General features: G+C 44.1%; 1 protein-coding gene across 3 annotated transcripts in view; it reads left to right on the top strand.

The window, feature by feature from the left end:
* LOC146181834 (ankyrin repeat domain-containing protein 13C) overlaps positions 1-13,453 on the top strand; it is a 32,215-nt gene extending 18,762 nt beyond the window's left edge. For all 3 annotated transcript variants that reach the window (XM_084576837.1, XM_084576836.1, XM_084576838.1), the window contains 4 exons: positions 1,597-1,746; positions 1,831-1,859; positions 2,064-2,164; positions 4,381-13,453. In XM_084576837.1, the coding sequence (XP_084432963.1) occupies positions 1,597-1,746; positions 1,831-1,859; positions 2,064-2,164; positions 4,381-4,514 (414 nt within the window). In that variant the 3' untranslated portion in view covers positions 4,515-13,453. The remainder of the gene's footprint in view (positions 1-1,596; positions 1,747-1,830; positions 1,860-2,063; positions 2,165-4,380) is intronic.
* Positions 13,454-24,539: the final 11,086 nt, after the last annotated feature.

Below are 24,539 nucleotides of genomic sequence, written 5' to 3'. Positions count from 1 at the left end.
AGTGAATTGTTATTCTGGTTTTCGTTATGCATTGTCCTGCTGAGTCCTTCCGTCAAGATTGCATATAACGAAAACTTGGATGTAACGAAAAATCGTGGACTGTTTACAATTTCGTTATATCTATGTTTTAACTGTGTCCTTATCAAAACGATAGATGTGGACAGCACGTGAAACATAGGACCACTGCTTGCCCAGTCGCTTCCCACCTATGTCTGCCATCTTGTCATTAAAAATGTATAACTAAATGCTTTAAAGATCAGTGTGGCAGAGGCGCATTCTTGCTTTCTGGCAGGCCTAATGAACCCTTCATTATTATTGTCTTCTTCTGGGCTCAGATCTTCCACTATTCTGTGCAGTCGATCGTAAAATAGAGCTCGAGAAGGAATAGGTAAAATCTTGCTTGAAATAATGCAAGCTGTAAGTCTTTAGCTGACAAGAATGGCTTTCTTATGGGGGTTTGGCTCATTTTGATCAGTACAACAGCAGGATTTGGCTCCTTTTTGATATGACATAGACTTTAAAGTGCGCACAGGTTAAAAAAAAAAAAACAATTAGGGGCAGCTTCTCTTGTAAGTGCATTTTGAAAGGAAGTGTGTATGAACAATCTTGTCATTACAGTAAAATTTGACTTGGTGTTAGTTTCTGGATATGTATAGCCTCATTTATCTCTAAGGGTATGTTGCCTTTCAGGTTGCAATTTCAGACTTTCTAAAAGGAAATTTGCTCTTTATATTCGTGAAAAAAAAAGTTCTTGTCGCATATTTTTTTTTTTTGGCAGAAATTACTGTTATGCAAATTATTTACAATTTTCCCCCGTTTCTTGCTTGTCAGGTTGAATTCTGAGGTGCTTTGGCGACACAATCACCATTTAAAATATTGGTGCAGAGCACGATGTCTAGTTTGAAAATAAGCCTTTTAGATAAATGGCACTTCTTTTTCATTTTCTTTTTTATTTTATTAAAGGTTGTGTTTAGATGATGGGTGTCTAGGATGTGTGTCCGTAAAGTGAGGTGCTGGCACGCATATTTTATTCTTGAAATTGGCTGGTTGTGGCAAAAGCTCCGTTTCATTCTTTTTTGCCATTTTCTAGCTTTTAAAAGCTCTGCTTTCAGCGAGAGTGATTACTCCATGATTAGGATGTAGCATACTCTCGATGCAGACCAATGAAGTGGAGGGAAGTCAGGGGAAGAAATGGGAAGGTTGACCAAATTTGGTAGATTTCCATGTCTGTTGTGATCAGATGTGCTGTAACATGAGTATACTGTAACACTTAAGAGAGCCGTAGAGTGAAAAATGTTGCGACAGTGGTGTAGCATCCCTGTTACTTTGTTTGTTTTGCCTTTATGGATGGTGCCGTGTGTGGTACTGATTATGAGTCAGTCATGTAAATCAATCATGCAATCACGTTAATCCATACTTGATAAAAATATTTCGCACACTGTTCGCATTTTTAGCACATGATCTCAGTCGTATAATGAATTCTTTTTTAGGCTTTTGCTGCTTTTAGGGGTACCCTTTATCGAGATGCTGGTAGGATTCAATGTTGCAAGTATCTGTGGACAGCTTAATGCGATCTTTTGTGTTCTCTTTGTGCAGCCACAGCGGAGAAAGTCATTACCTCCGCCTGCGTCAAGAGCGGTATCGTTTGAGGAATACATTGCGGCCACACCAGGAAACCCTCCTATTCTGGGCCGGACGCCAGTCTGCAAGACGACCACCAAAGTTTTCAAGGCCACTCTGGCCATGGTCTGTATTGTGATCTAATAGAATGCAGGAGGACCTGGTCGTGAAAGTACAAACATTGATGTATGGTCTCTTCATCTCTTTCAGAGTCAACATTTCCCACTTACAGTGAATTCGTAAGTACCCATTTGTATAGCTGCACAACTTCATTGCATGCGTGCAATGTTTGCCTTTCTCTTTTCTCTGATATTCATTAGCTTTGAGCTGTGCGAAACGAGGCTTGATTTAATTTTTGTGCTTGGGTTTAACATGGTTCTTTGTTCGTCGTTTGTTTTTTCTTTCTCCTTCTTTTGGGTTTACTTTCGAATGCTTCCGGACAGTCTGCTGAACGTGCTTGAAGTGATAGCGCCCTTCAAGCACTTCAACAAGCTTCGGGAGTTTGTACAGATGAAGCTACCCCCGGGCTTTCCTGTTAAGATAGGTACCGTGCTCTCTTTGTTTTTTTCCTTTTCTTTTGTATCAGTGTCTTCTTTTCTTTCCTAATAAGAAGACTGTGATTGTTGTAGACACTGCTACGGAGAGCTACATTTCGGGGATGAAAAATATCCAGGATGTAGGACTTTTTTTAGCCATCTCTCAGCTGCAGGCATTCGTGTAAAGTCACAATGGATGTCATGGTGCCAGGCTATGGCAGATTGTAACTAGGGGGTCAGACTTTTTTGTTTTTATTTTTTGAAAATTTGGCAGATTTTTTTCAGGGTCGTTGCATTATAATCAGTCCTTGTCTAGTGACTGTCATTCCGGCTTCTGAAGCAACTTAGCATAAGGGTTCGGTTCACAGGAACTAAAACTGAGAGCGGCAACTGTATTGCAGCCTCCATATTTTTCACGGGATCTCATACTATTATCACATTATCTCATACTAGCTGTGGCATCAGGGCCTTTGTTTAGCACCCTGAAATCGAGACTGAAACAGTGGGGCAGAGAAAGTGCAATTGGGGGTACATGTTTACTGACGTTTTACGCATAATACTGAAGCAGTAGTGTAATGAGAAAAAGTTGATATTTCAACCCCCTTAAGGAACCTCTGGTAAGAAGACGAAACTGGTCCAGGACCCCTCCACTCTAGAAATCTGTGTATTACTGTAGTAGGTCACTAACCCGAAGTAGCTAGAGTAGACGACCGGTTCACTTACACAACTCGCACTTAGCCTTACGAGCTTCACTTTCCACCCATGTCTTTTCTCTCTCACTATTCCCTTTGTCCGGTCCTTTCGAGTTTTCTCGGGCAGTAAGCTTTGTTTCATATTTAATTGCCATGCTGTGTACGCTGTGCAAAAGAAGAACATAGGATTCATACGAGCATAGGATTCTTTCTGCTCACATGGAATTGTTCCATCGCAGTGTATGTACTAGTTGGACAGATTTCTACAGACGGCAGCAGTTGGATTGAGTTCATTGTCGTTGGTTATAAGGGGTTCATCCGTTGTTATGAAGTCACAGAGAATTCAACGACTAGCACCAGCACTTATATAAGCGCTGGCATGCATGTCTGATGGTGACCTTTGACTACGGAGTTGCTTCGTTTGCCACGTATGCTTGTTCTCCTCAATGTTGTTGAGGGGCACAGTGAAATATTGCAGTGCATGTGAGGAATAGTTGTCACATCATCAGTTAGTACTACATACATCTTGAATGTGCTTGCTTACTGCTTTGTATGCAAGTTCTAAGCTTTTTTTGGTTTGAATTGGTGACAAGCTTTACAGGTGAGAATGTAGTGGATGCAATAAAGGCTGAATCGCAATCACGCGAAAACTCACGCGAACGCGACGGCGGCACGCATCGCGCGAAGCCTTCGCGTGAACAGAAATGCATGTGTCGCTCGGATCTGCCGAAATAGAACATTTCGCTCGTTCGCCCGGAAGTAACCGTACGTCACTGTCGCACATTTCTCATGCTTTCTTTATTTTGCTGTGTTGCATTGTGATTGTGCATTACCGCGTAAACATTTCGCTTTGTACAAGCAGTGGTGGATAGCCAAGTATTCAAAGAACGTCTAATCGCAACCGAAACGACAACAGAAACAAGGGGTCACGTGACTATTCGTGCCGATTACAGTGCAAGTTCACACACATTCGATACGGTTTGCTGTAAATACATTTTACTTGCCACGTTGTCGCAAAATAACTTTAATTCTTGCAATCGTTATGACTGTTGTTGGATTTGGTAATAGTTTTGCGGTGTACTAAGCCACTATGCCAGCCAAATGCCAGCCACACAACCTACACAGAGCGTTGTCGTCGTTTCGCTCGGTTCACGCTGTCGCGTGCATGCGTCTTCCCCAGTAGTCGACGGAGCGAACCATGATCGCCTTCGCCGCGTCGCCTTGTCGCTTCGCTCACTTTTTCGCTCACATGCTTTTCCCGCTTAATACAGTCGCTTTGGTAGCATTTTGCAATTGCTCTTGAGGTCTCTTTGTTGGACATGAAAGAAGGCTTGTTTTGTTTGCAAGGGCTAGTTCACTCCAGAATGACTGAGGCCTTCATGCCAAGTTCAATTAGAATGAAGGCATTCCACAGTGACATTGCATTCTTCCTTAACCACTTAATTATGCTTAGTTGTTGCTTATGCAGACATGAGTTGATGACGTTGCTGACGCATTTTTTATGCTCCCCTCCACCCTTTTTACCTTCACAGACATACCCATTCTGCCCACTGTAACAGCTCGAATCACGTTTCAAGACTTTGAGTTCCGTGACAACATTGACGACACACTGTTTGAGATCCCTTCAAACTACTCTGAAGATCGCAACCGATTCCCCGACTTATGATGCCTGGACGACCTGCTACTGGTGACCCTCGAGGAACGCCGCCATCATCGCTTGATCATGACTCGGCGACCCCGCCTGACCCCTTCCTCCCGTGTCGCCGCCCGCCACCATCGTACCCCCGTCTGTGTCGAAGTGGTTGCCCTGGACATTCCCGTCACACTCGGACACGGCAGCACATTCTCCTCAACGCTGTCCGTCATCTTTGATGTGTGACTCTCCCTCCCACGGAAAACGAAAGGGTATGATTCTGTTGGTGTTCATGGCATTGTCGCAATATCCTGTGTGAACTCACCCCCCCGCCCACTGCCGCTCCCATCACTCCAAAGGTGTGTAGCGGTGACGACCTTAGTGTGTTCGTCCAGTCTGTGGTTTATTTTGGCCCCGCACTACATGGTTAATTTGTACGGATCTCACCTCATCCTCCTCGGTCGTTCCTGCCTTAAGGGGGGAGCTCTCTGGACAGTGGTGCCATCTGTAGGCAACTTCGTGTGACGACTCGTGTGTTGTGGATGCAACAAGCCTTGCTTCTGGAACGTGTCCTCGCTCGTGTATCCTATTTCCTTCCAAATGCTTTTGCATATGGGTGCATTCGACAAGACTGAAGTTTTTGTATTGTTTCCCGCATCCCCTCACCATCCGCTTGCCCATCTGGTTTCGACTGCGTAGCTTTGCTGTGACGCACCCAGTGTGTGTACACCTTGACGAAAGGTCTCTTTTTTTCTTTTTCTTCTTTTGCTACAGTGGGGCTTCGCACTGCATTTGCTGCTGCTCAATCGCAATAGCTAGCAGAATGGCGCACGATATGTTGGAAAGAAAAAAATATGTTGAAAGCATAGTGCGCATTGGTTTACACTTTTCAGTTATTCTTATTGGCTGACTCCTTTGCTGCTCAGAGTGGACCAGTGCAGGCTGCACAGCTTTGATGTTTGGCTCTCTCAAAAGCCCCGGAAACGAACTGTGGAAATACGTTCACACGACGCTGTCGTTATTTTCCTACCCAGTGTGGCAACGCGAGGAGATACGCAAACAAATCATCCGTTTAAACTGCCGTGCCAATAATTTCTCTGTCTCACCAGCACACTGAGGTGGCCAAACATTGTTCTTGTGCTCTGCTGCTCGTAAACGCGACTATAAATAACGCGGGGCACCTTACAGCACTACCAGCCACTGTTACTGCAGCCACAGTAGTTTCGTCATAGCGGGAGTCTCACTGTAAATATACTACAGCACAAGAAGCAGTTTTTGGAAGCTGAGCCAAGCAGGTTTGCTGAGAGCTTTCTACACTAGGCCTTGAGCTAGCTGTTTCTAGCTGCATCTTTCCTGCGCAGAACAATGAATGTATGTCAAAACTGAAAGCTGTCTTTTTTTCAATCCTCATTTGTGGCTGGAGTATTTCCCATTTGCAAGTATAGCTGTAGCTATAATACTACATTGTAGCTTGAAGCACAGTGGCAAGACTCCTAGTGTTGCAATCGGTGTAGTACTAAATTGCATGCATGGATGCGGGCATGGAAGCATCGAACATGTTGCAGTAGCTCTACAGAATTGGTTTTAATCTGTTTTTATGTGGGATGCTAGTAGCTTGCTTATGTTATGTCGCATGCATGTAGGAAGATGTGGTTAACGAAATGGTATATATTATAGTTTAGCTGAGCTTGTTGTTATTCTTCAAGCAAACTTTGCAGGTTGCTGGTTAAGTTGCTTTGACATCTAGGGCAGGCTCATAGTTAAGGAGAAAGATATGTTATTCTGACAGAGTGTCTGTCGAATGTTGCTTCGCTTATGTTCTTTGTGTAGGCATTCATTACTCCTTTGACATATAGACTTTACAGATTGGGTTAGTGTAACCTTCACATCATGATTTATCTGAAGGAGTGAGTATTGTTACTGGAATGCTGTGTGACACTCCCTGTATGGTGAAGTTTTTTTATGATGGAAACTTACTCAAGAGGTGATAGCAGTCTTCAGTTCTGCGTTGAGCCTAGTAAGGGAACGTCCTCAGTTTGAAATTCACTGGTAATCGATTGCTGTTTTCTGTTGTGTCAGAAGGTCCTTTCAGGATAGATGCTGCTTGTGCCCAAAGATATTCCTCTGACAATTGTGCTGGTCTCCTTCACCTTAGGTAATCATGTATGGAGGTGGGCACAGGTGTTGTTTGGAAACTCGATGTGCTGGTATGCCTGTACTTAAGTCGTCGACTCTTGACAAGCTGCTGGTTAGGCATTGAATGTTGTAACAATCCCGAACTCGGCCCGAGCGTCATTTGAGGAATGGTATTGTCTTTTGTGTTCTTGTCCGCACCACAGAAACAGAAGCTATAAGGAGGGCATTGTTGTCTTTTATATTTATAGTATATTGCATTTTTAGGTATCTCTGTTGTAGCTTTCTCTGAGGGGGCTTTTGTAGGTATTCATAGGTGGCAGTGTAGGTATCCAATCTGCTGCCTGCAGTGTTGTTACGATGCGTATAAATTGTGCTCTTACATTATCAGCATCTGTGTGCTGGATTTGGGGTATAGTAGTTTTATTGCTTGCTTTTGTTTTGCTTGTTTTGGTTTTCATATTAATTGTGGGTCCATTGGTTAATTCTGGCTGAGATTACTCATTTTATGGTACTCTATTTTCAATGTGATGGTTACTTCTTGAAGCGTTTTGGTGGAGTACAGAATGAGCTGTTGCAGGAATCCTCGCAGCCTTCCCTCCTACAAGAACAGTCGCATGTTCTGCTAAACTTGTGAAAATTTGCCCTATATCTAACAGGCTGGGCATAAATCTACGGAAAGGTTTAACCATGCTTGTAGTAAATCAACAACTTTTTTAAGATATTTATAGTACAGAGCGATGTTAGAACTTGTCATGGTCATTTTTTTTTTCCTTGCATGAGTTCGAACTTTTTGCTGTTGGGGTACGCTATGCTATTTTGAACGGAATTGACCACAGGCATATTGACATTTTGCCCTAATTTATGAGATAGGCAGTGTCCCCATTGAAAGTGGCAACTAGGATTCTTTGCAGCATATCTTTACTATTTGCATATCTGTTGAGTAGGGGCTTTGTTTTCATAAACAAACAGTTGTACAAAATGCTGCTTCATTAGTGAGACATTAGGGGTAGAATGGTTGTTTAGCAATTTTTTTTTTGTTCTGCGAATTACATTATCTTTAGAACACAAAGAAGCTGTTCATGGTGTTGCATTTCGTTATTACCTGTCTTAAGTTATCTTGCAGGTTTTAAACATTGAAGGAACTTGCTTTGGGAGTGCAGTTATTGATATTCTCTACAGCTCTACAGTTTAGTAGTTTTAATTTTGTTTTAATGTTGGGCATTTTAACTTCCCACCAACCTCAAACAAGTTGCTGTTTGGGCAAGACTGCTCGGCCATTTAATGTTTTATGGATAAAAAGATGTAAAATGCATGAAATGCTCTATTACTAGCGTGAATTCACTGACTAGGAAACAGTATTTTTTCATTATAAATTTTCATCTGTCCTGCTCCTTGAGTGTTCAGGCATGTGACGGGTTACTGGTATTCGTCCAAGAAACACTGATGATATTGATACGTGGCAAGGTTAGTCCACGAAGGTTAGTCCAGGCTGGCACCGCACACAGAACACAGAAACACAGCAGCGTCGACCTTATTCTAGCATCAATCGTTGCTAGCACTTTGTCTTCTTCTGTGTCACTGTTGCTGATCGTTGTCATCTTCAACTTCCAGCGATGCAAGGCATATATGTCACATTACCCCCCCCACCACGAAAAGCACAGTCCCGGTGCACACTAGGACGAACTACTACAGGGATAGTACGGTTTCATCAGCAACAGTGACACAGAACACAGAAACACAGCAGCGTCGACCTTATTCTAGCATCAATCGTTGCTACCACTTTGTCTTCTTCTGTGTCACTGTTGCTGATCGTTGTCATCTTCAACTTCCAGCAATGCAAGGCATATATGTCACATTATATTGAAGTTGGTCTTTATCAGTAAAGTTCTGTACCTTGATCAAAAAAGAGACCACTTTCGCCAAAAGCAGAGGTTGTATGGGCTAGAAAAGAGGAATGAAATACAGAACAAAATATTGTCAGTGGCAGATTTCGCTTGAAAACTTTGTACGCCTACCCAGAAGGTTTTGCATAGGTTCTCAAAGACAGTACTACAGCAACGTTCACTTCACACTACGGCTATAGGAATTTGAATTGTGTCACAGGAAATTAAATTTAAATTTATGTTTAGTTGCCACATAGTTTTTTTTTTTTTTTTTGCTACCTGACTTGCGTTACCTTGCCTGCAAATGCCAGGGAATCATTTTTTACTTATGAAAATAATTAGATAGACTCATCAGTGTCTTTTTAAGGGAGGCCTTAAGTTATCTGTGTGCACTTATATTTAATTTGAACAAATGAAAGGCAATTAGGTACATTGCATATGAAAGGGGTCCTAAATCAATAACCACGGTAATATTGCAATGCAACAGATCTGTAAAAATGGCCTTTGTGAGTATTAGAGTCAAATTTAAGAGCTCTGTGCAGACCGCATCATTTACAAATAATTTTTAGCCAGTACTCTTGGCAAGCGCTCGTGATTGATTCGGTCACCAGCTCACCGCATGTTCATATCCGCCCCCTTCCTGTTGACGTCAGCTGGGCATTCTGGGTGCGTCCTCTTATTGGTCATTTTAACATAGAGGTATGCTAACAGAATGCAAGGGCAAACTAGCAACTACACTTCCTTTTCACCTTCACCATTATCAATGAGGATTAGGTTTTAAAAAAAGCTAGAAAAGAATAGAGAAAACCAATAAAGAAAAACACTTTAATGAACGTATGACGGGCATCAGCTCACCCTCCCCTTCTGTTCCAAAAGTAATAGCAGAAGAAATGCGTCTGAGAGAGCGCTCACACAGCCACCTTCATTTTAATCAGAGCCATTGAAAAGGACTTTCATAGCCCTCGTGTGACCTGATATCTTGATCGCAGCAGGATAGATGTTCTCTAAACGTTGAAGATGACTGAAGACCGACTAGCTCTGTGTAAAGCTTTGGTGACATCTCATTGGACTTTCCTAACTGACACAGGGAGGAGGGGCCGTGGCGGATCTTCGTCGTAACCTGTTTTCTTTATCTTCTCTTTTGTGCCAGCGTGCACTGAGTACAGAGAGGAGAGGAGGAGCATTGTTTTTGTTTGCCATTATCATCAGTGTTAATGACGCTACTTTAAAAACTGTTGTGTTCCAAGGAGGAATGATAGAATACAGATTATTCAGGCATGCTTTTTTGGTTTAGGAAGTAGCGTTTCATGTTTCCTTAATGCAGCTTGGCACCATGTCCTCAATTAGCTGCAGTTATATATTTTTTAGACTGTTAACGGTAGTTCCTGAAAAGCTCTTTGCAGTGTGTACGTTACATGAAATATTTTGTTTCTGAGAGACTATTCATCAGCTGTCTTTTGCTGTCTAGTCTTTGGGAGACCTCATGTGGCATACATTATGCATGTGTTCAAAGAGATGTTTTTGTGGCACCATTTCATCTTGCATTTTCAAAATTTTCTTTTCATTTTCCTGCAATTCCCGCATTTTGGTGAAAGAAAGGTAACTATGAGAAAAAATATGCTTTCTTGGCATTTTGCAACTGATGAGATGTAATCTTCACGTGTTGTGAAAGTTGGTTAAGCAATTAGTTTATTCTTGTAAATAGAGTAACCAAACCTTGATCGTGGTCCTGGAGACTATTGTTTGCTGAGGCTGCTATTGTCTTTACTTTTTTTTTATGGTTTTGACAGGTACTTGGTCCTTATATGCATGTTGCATCTTTCTGTTTTATTGTTGTACTGTGGTTTTGTGCCTATTCAAGCAATGAGATGTTAGGGCTGAGCGGAGAGGTTATAGAATTGCTCTGTCAAAGGAATAGTGCATCAGTATCACGTTGATCACTGGTTATGAGACACGTTGGCCATCTTGTTTACGGTGACTAGCTAGTTTTCTGACTCGTATTTCAGCAAACTTCTTCCCATTCAAGCAGGGTCAAGTTTATAGTGATGATGATAATTTATGCTATTGATGATGATCGGCCTTGTAGTTTGCATAGTCTACGCCACTGCCAACGCATTTCAGTGTAGCTGTGCTGATGCGTTCAGTCATGAGTACCAGCTTCTAAACGAAATGTGCTTTTCTAAGCCTAGGCCTTTATTTCTTTTTTTGTTTTCATGCTGATATAGGTGGATGGTTGCTTGGATGTAAACGCAAGCTTTTCAGCATGGCAGCTGATGCATGCCATAGTTTTCCACTGGTCAGCTTGACATTTTACTTAGTCCTAACTTATTCCATATTGCCAGCCACTGTTGTGTTTACTTAGCTGACTTTTCTGAGCAGTTCAGACATATCTAGGGGCCGAGATAAATTATAACTGGTTTCACTGTATGTACATTCATGCTGTATGTTTCACATTGAGTGACTGCTGAAAGAAAGTGCAGGAACCTAGAGATGCCTTTATGTTGGACTCATTGCATGTGAGATCAGAGGTGATGTTTGCCACCAAGAAGAAGACTATGAGTAGTATGTCTGTGGAGTGGATGTGAAAATATTTGGCAAAAGTAACATTTTCTCTGGGTACTCTGTGAAATACTGTGATGTTTGAAAGCACCGGGGTCTTACTGTAATGAATGGCCTGTTACCTTGCATGGTTTCTGATGGCAAAAGAGCCTTCTGTAGTTAAGGCAGAAAAATTTGTTTTCACACAGTTGAAATTGTGCGGTGCTTAGGAACATGTTTTGGTTCATCTTTGCGAGAATTTGTGTCGGAAAGGTTTTATTGCGCTCGCTGTTTTCATTGGGAGCACATGCATGAGTATTTGATTGCTTCAAGGAAATTGTGGCATTATAAGATCGGTCAAAAGAACAGTCACGGTTGTCCCGCAATGTACAAACACAGCTTTGCTCATTGTTAGACCGCGCCAACTTGAATTCTTTGTGTTCAGTTTTTTTTTTTTTTGCATTCTCCATGTGTGCTGTGTTTCATCTTGTACTTGCCCAACTGAGTGACTGTGTGCTGTGCTAACGGCAGCCTGTAGACTGACCTGTTGGTATTCAAATTTCTTCTTATGGCGATCTTGCCCAACAATGGTACATGTTTATGCGTGGTATTTATGTACGGCCGCTGATATCGTGTGTATTGCCCTTCTGGGCTATTTCAAACAAAAGCATTGTTTCACTGGTGAGCTTTGGTCACAGGAAACTCTCCTAAAGTGGCCCCGTTCAGAGGCTTCTGATTACTGCTTGCTCTCAGCTGTACCAAACCCCATGCCGGCTGTTTATTACCAGTACAGCTTTGTTGATAGTTAGGGAACATTAGTGGCTGCGTATTGAATACCATGATGGTTCTTGGCGCAAAGTTTGTAGCATTGCATATCGAGAGCTGGTTCTTCCTTCGTGCACAAAATTTCAGAGACACTTAAGAACACGTGCAATGGCTCTGGTGGATCCAATTTTGTGGCTGGCTAAAGGTCTTTTGACGAAAAGTCCTTGCTGCTTTGTGTTCTAGAGGATTTTTGTGGGCAGCAGTAGCCGCAGGTGTGCGACCATTGCGGTTCAGTTCACTTCTGAGTGGTGTGCTGTTAGTTTCTTCGCATGCACGCACTGTTTCGCTGTGCAACCCTCTGGTGTCGGCTGTGGAACACACTTTACAGATGATTCAGCCCACTCCTCCGCTGTCCTCCAGAGTGAACCCATGTTCCCAATTTTAACCTAGTTCATCAAAGAGCGGCGAGCAACTAAGCCAGCGTTGCACATTGCTGTGACTTTGCTGGTCCTTCCGAAACCCTTGGCGATGTGTGTTGTTTGTATGTGTAAAACCATTATTGTACAAAGATGTAATATATTCCAGAGACCATATGCAAATACCTTCCGCCAAGCATCAAAGAATGAAGTGAAGCCTATAGAGACAGAAATAAGAGCGTTATTTTAAGCCTACAATAGCTTTTGAAGGAACTGTACTCAAGCAAACATTTCAAAGTGGAAAACCCCCTCCCCAAATGCAGGTGGTGGTGTGTTTTGTTTCCCTGTACCCATGTTTCCAGTGTTTGCTCTGATGGGGCCTAGATGTGTGTCGTCTTGGCGATACAGCATCACTAGACGAACTCTGATACATTTATGGAGACGTCATGTGTTTTCATGTAACTTTAAAGTATAGCATTGCATTTCTTTTCTGCTTGGCCTAGCACCATCAAACCAGGTTTTATGCCATTGCACCGCTGAGTAGCCAACATTGAAGCACTTGTTTTGACATTGCACTTTTTCAAAATTGCCTAGCTCAGTTGAAGAACTGAAAGAAAAAGTCGATGCTGTCATCATCATCATTAGCAGCAGCCTGACTATACCCACTGCAGGGCGAAGGCCTCTCCCATATTTCTCCAATTCTTGCTTTGCTAGGGATCGAACACAGTGTAGCACACTATCTCCCACCAGAGCAGAAACTGGCAATATGTAGCCGCAAATACAGATTAAGCAGTGAAGGATAATATATAGCGTAACTATTTTCACTATTTTTTGATGACGCGAGTGTAGAAGTTTATTTTAGTATTATCCGAACGTAGGCAGAAACTAGCCTGACCCTGTAAAGTGTTTATACAGACAAGAAAACTGCTTTTCAGTTGCAATAATTTTTTAGTGCTTCAGACCGATAGACCCACCATTTTCACTCAAGAACCAAACACATTTTTCATCGTCACGCACCTTGTTTTCGTGTAAAATTTGTCTCATCTGGTTTTCGTGTTGGGAACTGATGTGTAGGAGTGTTGTCGAAGTGTGAATGCTGCACTAATATTGCAACGAGTGCAGTGAAAGAAGGCGAGCGGTGTTGAATTTGTTATTGTGCATTATGAAATCTCAGTTTAAAGAAAAAGATGTTTGGTCAATGCAATAATTATATAATAAAAGCTTGTCCTTTGGAGTCATCTCTCTCCTTGTGAGCAGTGAGTCAAACACCATATCTCGCATTCCTTTTGGAGCGATTCACAAGATATGGTAGACATGAATGAGTAATTGTGGTTCTGGTTTCAGTAGGTAATTGGGGGGGTCTGTGGCTGCAATATGTCAAACCTTGCATTATTTTTTGGAATGATGTGCAAGTTATGGGTAAACATGAGTCAATGCATTCAGTTTTTAATTTTGATTCCGGTTTCAGCAGGCAATTGACATCCTTGGCATCACGAGAGGCATGCAAAGCTGCAGTGCTTGCAACATTGTCCTCTAGATTTTCTCTAACTCTTACTTTTTCCTGCCGTGGGAGTTGGAATAGTACACAAATCAGCATACTGCAGTTCTTGTATGCTGTGAGTGATATTAGACTTATACTTGTGGTTTCAGAGCTATCGTTTGGCTGTTGAAACCACTGGTATTTGCAAAAAGATCTGCTTTATTTTCAAAGTGCAGGTGTACTGTTTGAGAAATGAACAAAAAACTTTCAACAAGTAATTTAGTGCTAACCCACTTATTGGCGACTTGTGTACATTCACTTGTTTTTATTTGAGATTGGCAACTTACTCAGGGTAAATATAGAACTTCTCGCACTACACTGGAACTCTTAAGCGTTAAGTAAACTTCATTTTTTTTTGTTTTGTGTGTGACAGCAAGCAAATATTTTGCGTCCTGTTAAGCTATGTCTCACCACTTCTCGTCTGCGACGCGCAGTACCGATTTCGTGCGCAGCGGTACAGTTTCGTGCGTCTTCGATCAGTGGAAATGCCTATCTCTGAGGCCCTTTTTGTATAGCTTGGACGCAGAATGCACATTAAATGTCCACTCCCTGGCCGAACCAGTTATTACTGTGGTGTCGTACGAGCGGACCGGATCGCAGATGATCTGCGCGCGTCAACACTGTCTTCGTTCCACTTGACCACGCATCCACGGCACGTCGTGCATTTGCAGGAACGCAGCGGAAAACCCGCGCGTACTCTGCAGTACAGCTAGAATCAATATGAAAAGGAACACGGGAGCGCGTGGCCTTTGCATTTTGCAAAGCACTGCCATTAACACGAAAATGGGTGGCACCAAGGGCATGCTCGGAAAGAGCAGCCGACCAAGCCTACTTTGGATGCATCTAATTTACCACTTATTCTTATCCCCTGACGTTGACAGCGCAATTGAAAGCACAGAGGCCACGCGCTCCCGTGTTCCCTTTCATTTTGCTTCTAGCTGTACTTGCGCGGCACCGAATAACTTTTGGAGAAAACGCGTCGAAAAGCTTATCACTTGAACCCACTACGCGTATGAACCATGAAGGCGAAAGTTCGCTCCGAACGTGATTTGAGGGAAGAGCGACTTTCGGGCCTTTTCGAACATAACCAGCATTTCATTGAACGCATCAGTCCACCGGTTTCTATAATTCGTTTGCAGAAACGGAAAGGCGCAGTATCACTCGCGGAATCCTTTTATCATCCTCTCTGTAGACAAGGGAAATTATGAAAAGCGTTTCGCGATCCGGGCGTGAAACTTGCATCGACATTCTTGAGCTAAGCCATTGCCATTTTTAATCATGTGCCCGGGCGAAACCGCAAACAAGGACGCGCCTACCACCGCCGCTTCCGTCTTCGTCGAACTAGAGCGTTTGGAGCGGCACTTTAGTTTACCGTGATCCGAAATCCGCTACCGTGATCCGCCACCTCGCGTTCTACTGCGCATGCCCAGCTCCCCTTGATGCCTATAGATGGCGCCACATACTGGACGTCGGCACATAGACCTGCCGCGTCGCGACCAATCAGTTTGTGGGCCCGGCCCATGCGTGATAGAGGGTCACGGTCATGGATCGTGGATCACGGTAAGCTAAATCTCTCTACACCGAATTTTTGTCTGTTGTAGGCCGTCATTGCCCTGATGGGGCTGGCACAGGTAGGCCACCGCCACGTGCGGCGGGGGCTAGTCTGCCATAGAATTTTTTATCTGTTGTAGCCGTCATTGCACCCGCCTCCGTTTCGGTGGTGGATGACGGCTGTTGTTGCGGCGCGCGTCTTTTTCTCCCTCTTCCTTTTCTTTCTTCCCTATTCTCCTGTCTGCACGAGGCAGCGGAAGTGGCTCAGCTACAGAGCCAGGAACGGAAAGGCGCAGTATCACTCGCGGAATCCTTTTATCATCCTCTCTGTAGACAAGGGAAATTATGAAAAGCGCCACATACTGGACGTCGGCACATAGACCTGCCGCGTCGCGACCAATCAGTTTGTGGGCCCGGCCCATGCGTGATAGAGGGTCACGGTCATGGATCGCGGATCACGGTAAGCTAAATCTCTCTACACCGAATTTTTATCTGTTGTAGGCCGTCATTGCCCTGATGGGGCTGGCACAGGTAGGTCACCGCCACGTGCGGCGGGGGCTAGTCTGCCATAGAATTTTTTATCTGTTGTAGCCGTCATTGCACCCGCCTCCGTTTCGGTGGTGGATGACGGCTGTTGTTGTTGTTGTTGTTGTTGTTGTTGTCCAAATAACTTATGGCACATACCCACAGAGGGGGATCGGCCAAGAATTGGGTAGCAAAGATTTTTTTTTTTTTTTTTAATATACTTGCATAAAAAAAATGATTTGAGGGGTAGAGCAAAGGAAACAAAACGGGAGATAAGTGAAATATAAAATGAAAAGTGGTAACACTCACGGGAGATTGACACTACAATTTTAGAGCAAGTGATGTTTAAATATTTAGCAAGGCAAACGATTTGAGTCCATTAAAAAATTTTGCATGGCAGTTGTTGTTGCGGCGCGCGTCTTTTTCTCCCTCTTCCTTTTCTTTCTTCCCTATTCTCCTGTCTGCACGAGGCAGCGGAAGTGGCTCAGCTACAGAGCCAGTAGCAGGCCCGTGCATTTTCTTTTCCTTCTTCCTACAGCCACAACAACAGCCCCGTAGGGCCAGGAACAGCCGCCCTTCACCACCTCTCCCCCCAAATCTTCACTGCGCTAGGTATACCCGCTGGGGTGGTGCAGTGGTAAGACGCCCGAACACTGTGCCGGAGTACCCGGGTTCGAATCCGACCTCGGCGACTGCGTTTCGATGGAGGCGAAACGAAGAGGCGTCCGTGTGCCGTGCGATTTCATCGCACGTTGATCCCCAGGTGGTCGAAATTGATCCGTAGCCCTCCAATACGGCTCCTCTTTCCACTTTCACTCCCACCTTCCTCTCTTCCCTTACGGCGCGGTTGAGGTGCCCACAGAAAACAAGTGAGACATTTACCGCGCCTTTCCCTTTCTACAAGTCAATCAATCGTCAATCAATCAGCAGGTCTTAGTGTGACAATAAATTTGCCCTTCAAATGACCTTGACCTAATTAAGTGTGGGTGTCCACGATTTCATGGCGTTCACTCAAATGTATACTATGCCTTACACCTGAGGATCTTTAACGCGCGTTAACATCGCACAGCACACGGATGCCTCTTGGTTCCACCTCCATCGAAATGCAGTCGCTGACGGTCGGGATTGCCTCTCCTTTTATGAATAATAAATTGGTTCACAGAAAGGCAAGGCACTGTATCTGCCACACTTGTTCTGTGGACATCAGAACCGTGCCACAATTGAAGGAAAGTGGGAGTGAAAGTGGAGTTTGTTAGGCTTTGGGGAAATTAATAATAATAACCAATTATTATTCCTTTCCCCAAAACCTTCCAACTCCACTTTCACTCCCACCTTCCTTCCCTTATGGCACGGTTCAGATGTCTGCAGAACAAGTATAATAACCAATTATTTTTATTCCTTTCTCCAAAACCTAACAAACTTCTCCATCACCTACTGTGTGATTGTCCAGCGTTGAAGCCAACGCGGATCCGGCACCTGGTGGCAGCTGGCCTCTCCCCCCATAATCCGCAGTCATATGCTGTTTGGACACTGGGACCGCATCATCGTTCACTCCTCGATTTCATTGCATCAGCCAACCTTTTTTCATTTATTTGACCACACCCTTCATCCATCATAACATTCCTTTTATGCCCTGAGGCAATAAACTTCGCAAAAAAAAAAAAAAAAAAAAAACGGATGAAGAAATTGGTCGAGACAAGACCTTCCAACTATATGGATGCAGAAGGAATATGGCCCTATGAAATGGTTGGCTTTCGAAGGCTCCTCGGAGCGCAATACGTCATGCTGAGGCTCAAACATGATATCATGGTCAAGAGAAAAACCAGACACAAAAGTCATCCAGGGCCTGGACTTAACTACGGCCTTCGATAATCTAGGGCATGACGCAATCCTCAAGAACCTCGAAGAGCTAAACATTGGTGCGCGAACCTTCGTTTGCGTAAGCAGCTTTCTCTCAGATAGAAGACTCAAGCTAAAATTCCCACACACAGAATCCCCAATCAGGACAACAGGCTGGGGCCCACCACAAGGTTCGGTGCTCTCCCCATTGCTCTTCAAAATAACAATGATTAACCTCCCACTACTACTCAAAACAACACCAGGCATCAAGTTTAGCCTCTACGCAGACGATACGAACATCTAGCCAAACACAGGCCAGAACCCCGCCGGGGTGGCGCAGTGGTTACGGCGCTCGACTACTGTTCCCAAGGACGCGGGATCGAATCCCGACCTCGGCGGCCGCTTTTCGATGGAGGCGAAAAGCAAGGCGCCCGTGTGCTGTGCGATGTCAGTGCACGTTAAAGAACCCCAGGTGGTCGAAATTTGCGGAGTCCTCTACTACGGCGCCTGTCATAGCCCGAGTTGCTTTGGGACGTTAAAGCCCACAAACCAAAACAAACCAAACCAATACAGGAGAAGCTCCAGCGTGCGCGGCTAGAACGGCCCGTACGCGGAAAATATAGGCCACAAGTGTTCACTGCAAAAATCGGAGCTACTAATCTACATGAACAAGAACGGAGAAGCCAAGCTTCGAAATCACAGGGGATTGTCAAAAAATGCCCCAGGCTAATCAGATTAGGATCCTCGGACTCATCATGTTGGAAATAGTGGAAGCCGCTTTGATCGCGAAGCACAAGGATGAATGCGTCAGCACATCCTCCGTTTTCCTTTCTACCAAAGAAATTGCATTTCTTTCTGGTTGTGTTTGATTTTATCTTTGATTTTATTGGTATCTCTTTACATTCCATCATTTCATATATTTTAATTTTGAATTGTTTGGTTTTTTCGCTCTTTTAGATTTTAACCTTTAACTTTCATGACTACTAAATCCATGCTTCTTTACCCCCATACCTGGTTCTCAGCCCAGTCAAACCGGTTTCTCCAAGGGTCGTGAAAAGGTCTATATACCCATGTCAGTAGCATGGTTTAATTCATTCTTGGTTTTTGTTTTTCCTTTGCCGTTTTAATAGTTTGCTTTCAATTTTGTTCAAACATTTGCATCGCTCTCCATTTTTTAATGTATCGCTCATTTTCTGACTATCTCGTGTATTCATCTGCGGTTTTAAACAAGTTCTTAAAAAAGATCTTTGCACATCCACCTTTTTAAAAAGCCAATGAAGCTTGTTAAGGACTGGGAATTTTTGTTGATTTTTTCACGCGCTTTCGCCACGGCTCAGGACTTACGTCAGGTCGCTTTCTCATGTTGCTTTTTCTGTTAATCATGTGTTAGGCTTATCGATTTATCGATATATAAACTTGTTGTGTTTGTTCAACTCGACGCCTTGCTTTTGTTGCGCCGATTTTTTCGTCACACGTGTGCGTTTTTTTTTCTGTGGGTATATATGATGTGGTGGCGCATTACCAAAATAAAGTTGCAGTTCAGCGCCTGTGTGTCCAACTTGTTCCTCCGTGCTTTGTCTTTGTCCGGCTACCCGCTGCTAAAACGATGAATATTCTGAAGCGTTAGCTTCGTTTGTGCGTAGAAAGGGTTTGGTTTATGCCTGGAAAGCAGTTCAGCACTTTTGGAGCCGATTGCTGCTGTTATTACTGGGCAAAGAGCTGCATTGGCTTTTCTCGCCATGGCTTCAACAGCGCGCGGCTACGGTGGGCGCCTGTAGTGATTGATCAAGGTAAATGAAAACGAGAAAGCGCAATGTATAAGAAAAACTAATAGTCAGCACTGTTCAACTCCCGGGCCTATTGTTGGCGCATGAAAGGAGGACAACGATATGAATGACTGGAAGTGTGTTTTTCACATGACGACTCTTTTGATGGACTTTCCGCTGCTCCAAGCACCTTCACTCTAAAGAAAAATTATTACCCGCAACTATAAGGAACTAGAAATGATATTTATAGCTCAATGTTCCTGCAACTTAAGTAACATAATTTTATTGTATAGTTCTTTGTAACATTCGCCTATAGTGCGTTCCCAACTTGTTTTATCCTGGTAGATAAAAAAACAAAAAACGTTTCACTTCTGTTTCATCGTATAGACGCTTCAAGGTCATTCAAAGGTTATTATATACATGAAGGCTTTTAAGAATGTTTTCCTTTTCTTCTTTTCGCTCTATAGGAGAGGTGCATGAGCGCAAATGAAACGTCCTCCACGATCGCTTGCAGCGAAATTTAAGCGATCTGCTGATCGCTTTTTTCTTTTAATATACTTGGAACATATTTATTCAAATACGCGTCATCTTATACTGCTTATTTTTCACCCCTCATAGCTGAATACACATTGGGACACTAAACTCCATAGACCATATATATAGCACACTTAAATATCCTGCTCGATCAGAGCTAGGTTGTACGTGGATATTTAATTCGTTCGTCAGGTTCCTAATGAACTTCAAAAGAAAATTTAATAATCTGAGAAATAACCCTGTGTAACTTTTCCGGGATCCTGACGATGTTTACTTGTTTTCTAGGACCGGTGATGAAGAGCCAATAGTTGAAGCTCACTAAAGTTAAAACCGAGAAATTTAGCTACTTCACAAGACCGCAGCCTGCTTCGGGAATATCGCACTGGAGTGACCGCTCAAAGTAACTGCGGTTACCTTCGCAGCAGCATTTGTGTCTTTTTCCATACGAACAGACGGGCAGTACTGCAGGTGAATGGTATGCCACAGCGCGGCTTTCCTGCCTTTGATTAAGATCATACGCACACGTATCGCGTCAAAACTTCTGATGAATTGATATTATATAAAACAAAACGTGCAAAAACTGCAGGCGTTCGCTATTGCGCTCTTCGTCTTGCGGCCGAAAAGCAACCCAGGAGGAGGAGGAATCATCATTTATTGGACCGGAAATAAATCGGCGGTGCATGCAGCCATCGATCAGACCGGGTGGTTCCCTAGTTGTAGGACCCATATGCTCCCAGCAGCTCCTGGCCTCTCTCCGTCATCATCATCATCAGCAGCAGCCTGACTATACCCACTGCAGGGCGAAGGCCTCTCCCATATTTCTCCAATTAATCCGATTCTGTGCTAGCTGTATCCACTTGACCCCTGCGAACTTCTTAACCTCCTCCGCCCACCTAACTTTCTGCCGTCCCCTGCTACGCTTTCCTTCCCTTGGATTCCAGTTTGTTACCCTAAGCGACCATCGGTTATCCTCTCTTCGCACTACGTGTCCTGCCCATGCCCATTTCTTCTTCTTGATTTCCACTATAATGTCAGTAACTTGAGTTATTTCTCTGACCCAATCTGCACGCTGCCTATCTTTTAATGTTACCCCCCCCCCCCCCCCCCCCCTTCCATTTTTCGTTCCATAGCCCTCTGCGTTATCCTCAACATAAGTAGAACCCTCTTGGTTATCCTCCACGTTTCAATGCCCTCTGTCCGTCAGTGCGAGCTGAATCGATAGGGCGGGGCTGGATAACAAGGTCTCCCATCGCTCAAGGGGTTGGGGATTGGGGGAATTGGCGGGAAGGGGAGGAGGAGGGGGGGGGGGGGGGGTCTTGAGTTTTGTGCATCCTGCCAAAACGTGTGGCAGGGTGCCCTTTTCTTTTCTGCAAAAATGACAGAGCATATCGTGTTCCGCGGGGTACATGCGTTTCATCGAAAACTAAGAGTTTCAAACTAACGGATCAGTGGAGAAGTGCAACGCATGTTAGCCGCGACGGCAATTGGTCGTCGAAAAGTCTACTTGTCGCGCGCAACGCCGCTGCACCCTTCGCTGTCATCTTCATCCGACCGCAAGAAACACGTGAAAACAGGTGCCATTTTCTTTTTTGTGCCTCTGGCGCAACCAACCGCACCACAGCTTGCAGCAGTGTCTGGAATTATGCTCAAAAACACAGCGAGCTCGGCGCTTCCAATGTAGACGGCTCGCGCTTCTGCCTACACCCTGAAAGTCGCTGTTGTCACCAGCGATGCCGCATCTCCACTGACGTCACGGGCTGACGCTTTTATATATCTATAATGCAGATAATTATATATTTGAGTATATTTCACGTTTATTGGACCAAAATGTTGAAGCGAAGAGGGCATTTTCGCAAAAATAAAACTGAAGCCGCATCACTGGATGTCGTAATGCGCACTTCCGAGTACACCTAATTTTTCGCTTGACTATTAACTTCAAATGATAATTATGAATTAAATACACCGGAGATTCCTGTAGCATTTTGGCGACAGTACTAAACTGTTTTACAAGAAACCGCTAAAGGCGTGTCATTTTAGCAACGACATGAACGTTGTTTGTATATAGAGGCAAAGTGATTTCGAACAGTGCGAGCTGTACAAAAATTGGTGAGGCTTAACTCTTCGAAACCTATAGGTGTACAGAGCGAAAATATGTACCGAGGTACTAGATGATCGGACGCGACGGGACGACGACGCCGAAGAGTTGACGAACTCGGTCAAGCACACGCCTCATTAAAGGCGCAACTAAAGCAGTAACCACCGGCAAAACAACTATTATACACTTTCCTAGTCACGTGGCATTACAGCGACAGAGCCAGTGAACGCTAAACGAAGTGTTATATATCCTGGCCACGTGGTATCACAGCGGCCGAGCCGGGCGAGCGCGCAGCTGCGCCTCTTAGTAGCGTATTTGACTGGTGTGCGAAGAGGAAGCGAGTGTCGCCGGTTCCGCGCGCCGCACCTGCGGTCAAGGTCAAACGCTCGCCAAAGTTGACCTTGGCAGAAACGGAGTCGTAGAGCTCTTCGCTCTAAAATTTGGGTGGACATTTAAGCTCCTCCTTCAAGGATATGACGCGACAGCATTAGTGGCTTTCGTTTTCCGGTTCCCCTCGCGGATCCTCGTTCGCATCCAATCATTTTGCTACTCGCTTAATCAGTAGTCTTCTATTTGCGTCTCTTTTATTCCCCGCGCATTATTTAGGGCATAATCGTAAATGTTCTATTATGTGGAAGACCACTACACATAAATATAAGCCCTCGCTTTAACCGAGCCGTACAAACATGCATACATAGCCCGTGTCTGAGGTCCCAAAAGGGGAGATTCCAATCTCAGCCTCCTATCTCAGAGGCAAAGCCAGATTTGGCTGCGCCTACCATTTCTGTCTTGTCACGTGGTCTCGTGATGTCACAGCATCTGGCGGGCAGCCAGTGCACTGCCATGTGTCAGAGGCATGCCCGCGGGAATTTTTGCTGTCAGTGGCATAAGCGCACGCTGTCAAAAAAGTAGCGCCAATAGGAAGTCTCGAGGTAGTTTAACTTGATATTGTGGCAACATTTCTGCCATTTTTGAGCGCAGGCTCCTTTAGCCACTTCAAAATAAATTTGCAAAAATCATCATTATTTAGAGTCTTTGTCATTTGAGAGTGTCCAATGCTTCTCATAAACCGAAGACTCAGTCACTCAACAAATTAATCACGGTCAGTACGGGTGTCGTTCATTAAGAAAATATAAATATAGAATACATCTGACGTCATTCTTTACCACGTGATGACACCCGTCATTCTTTGATCAGCCAGTCAATCAAAAATAGAACGAGTCAGTTTCAGCCAGTGCTGTGTAGCAAGTTGTATAACGTAACAACTGTACGTTCGTCGATTGCTATAAAAATTCTCGCTCTTTGTGATTACGATGTTGGCGGGCTCTACTTGCTCATTGAAGTCTGTGGCGGTGAGTGGACTAAGTGCCTGCGCGCAAACATAATAGGAGGAAGTGAGGATCGCAACCAGGCGTGCTCGAGTGGGCGCAGTCAGACGTCACGTCTCGGCGCCTCTCGTCTCTTTGCAGTATATTTGCTCGCCGGCGTAGAGTTGCTGCTGCTCAAGAAGGCCGTTCGAACCGAAAAAATGTGAAGTGTTTTATCGCATTATTCTAGAATAAATGCCTTAACGCATCTTTTTTCGCTTCGGTAACGGGCGCGGTGAGGGGTTCCGCGGAGACGCTTTGGGCACTATGGCACGTGAGCCAAAGCATGATAGCGATTTTGACCAATATACCAGCTGTTTTATAGCGATTGTGTTCTGTTGTTATCGTGAGGTGCGCTGACTAATGAGAAACGACGATGCGGAGGCTGTGCCAGCGATGAAGACAGATAATAAATAGAATTAGAATAAATTTATGGTATCTGCGCCGTGAACATCACCAATACAAGCTGGGACGGAACATGCATACTTGTTTAGTGCGGGTTCCTTTCCGTTTTTTTAATCATCTTATTGAGTTCAGCCTTTGCTATATGGATAGACGCCTTATTAGTGCGGAAGCACTACATAGCACTGTCAAACTTAACCTCGAACCTTGGTAGGACCCTACCGTTGAGAGAACGGAATTACGCAGAAAAGACAGCAAACCGTTGGCTGTGAAATGTGGAATTCATATTGCCTGTATAAATGAACACTATTTATAATATATATTGTGCTTGACGCCATGGGTATCATAGGTTATGGAGGGTTAGAGATGTTTATATTGTAATTGAATTAGAAGCCTGCTGTGCATGGAAATATGGTTGGTAAAGCATAACGCGACAATTTCTTGCACAAGAGGACGCACGCGCATACACGCATAAAACTGTTCAGAGAGAGCATGTTCCTCTTGTTTATTTAATAGAAACGATTGGAAAAATGCGTTAAAATTATGCGTTCCGCACTCAGCACAAAGAAACCGTTCCTATGGCCATGTCTGAAACAACAACGTACAAAGAAGATGCCGGTGTCTGCGAAAGGGGATCAGATTCCTTCGTAAAGTGGTCGAAGATTGCGTTCCTGTGGAGAGCTGGAGCGCGTTTCCAAGAA

Source organism: Amblyomma maculatum, chromosome 8, assembly GCF_055883805.1.
Source record: "Amblyomma maculatum isolate TAMU_Amacu chromosome 8, ASM5588380v1, whole genome shotgun sequence".
Lineage (NCBI taxonomy): Eukaryota > Metazoa > Arthropoda > Arachnida > Ixodida > Ixodidae > Amblyomma > Amblyomma maculatum.
Note: the sequence above shows the minus strand (reverse complement) of the source record. Positions and strands in the feature narration are given on the sequence as shown.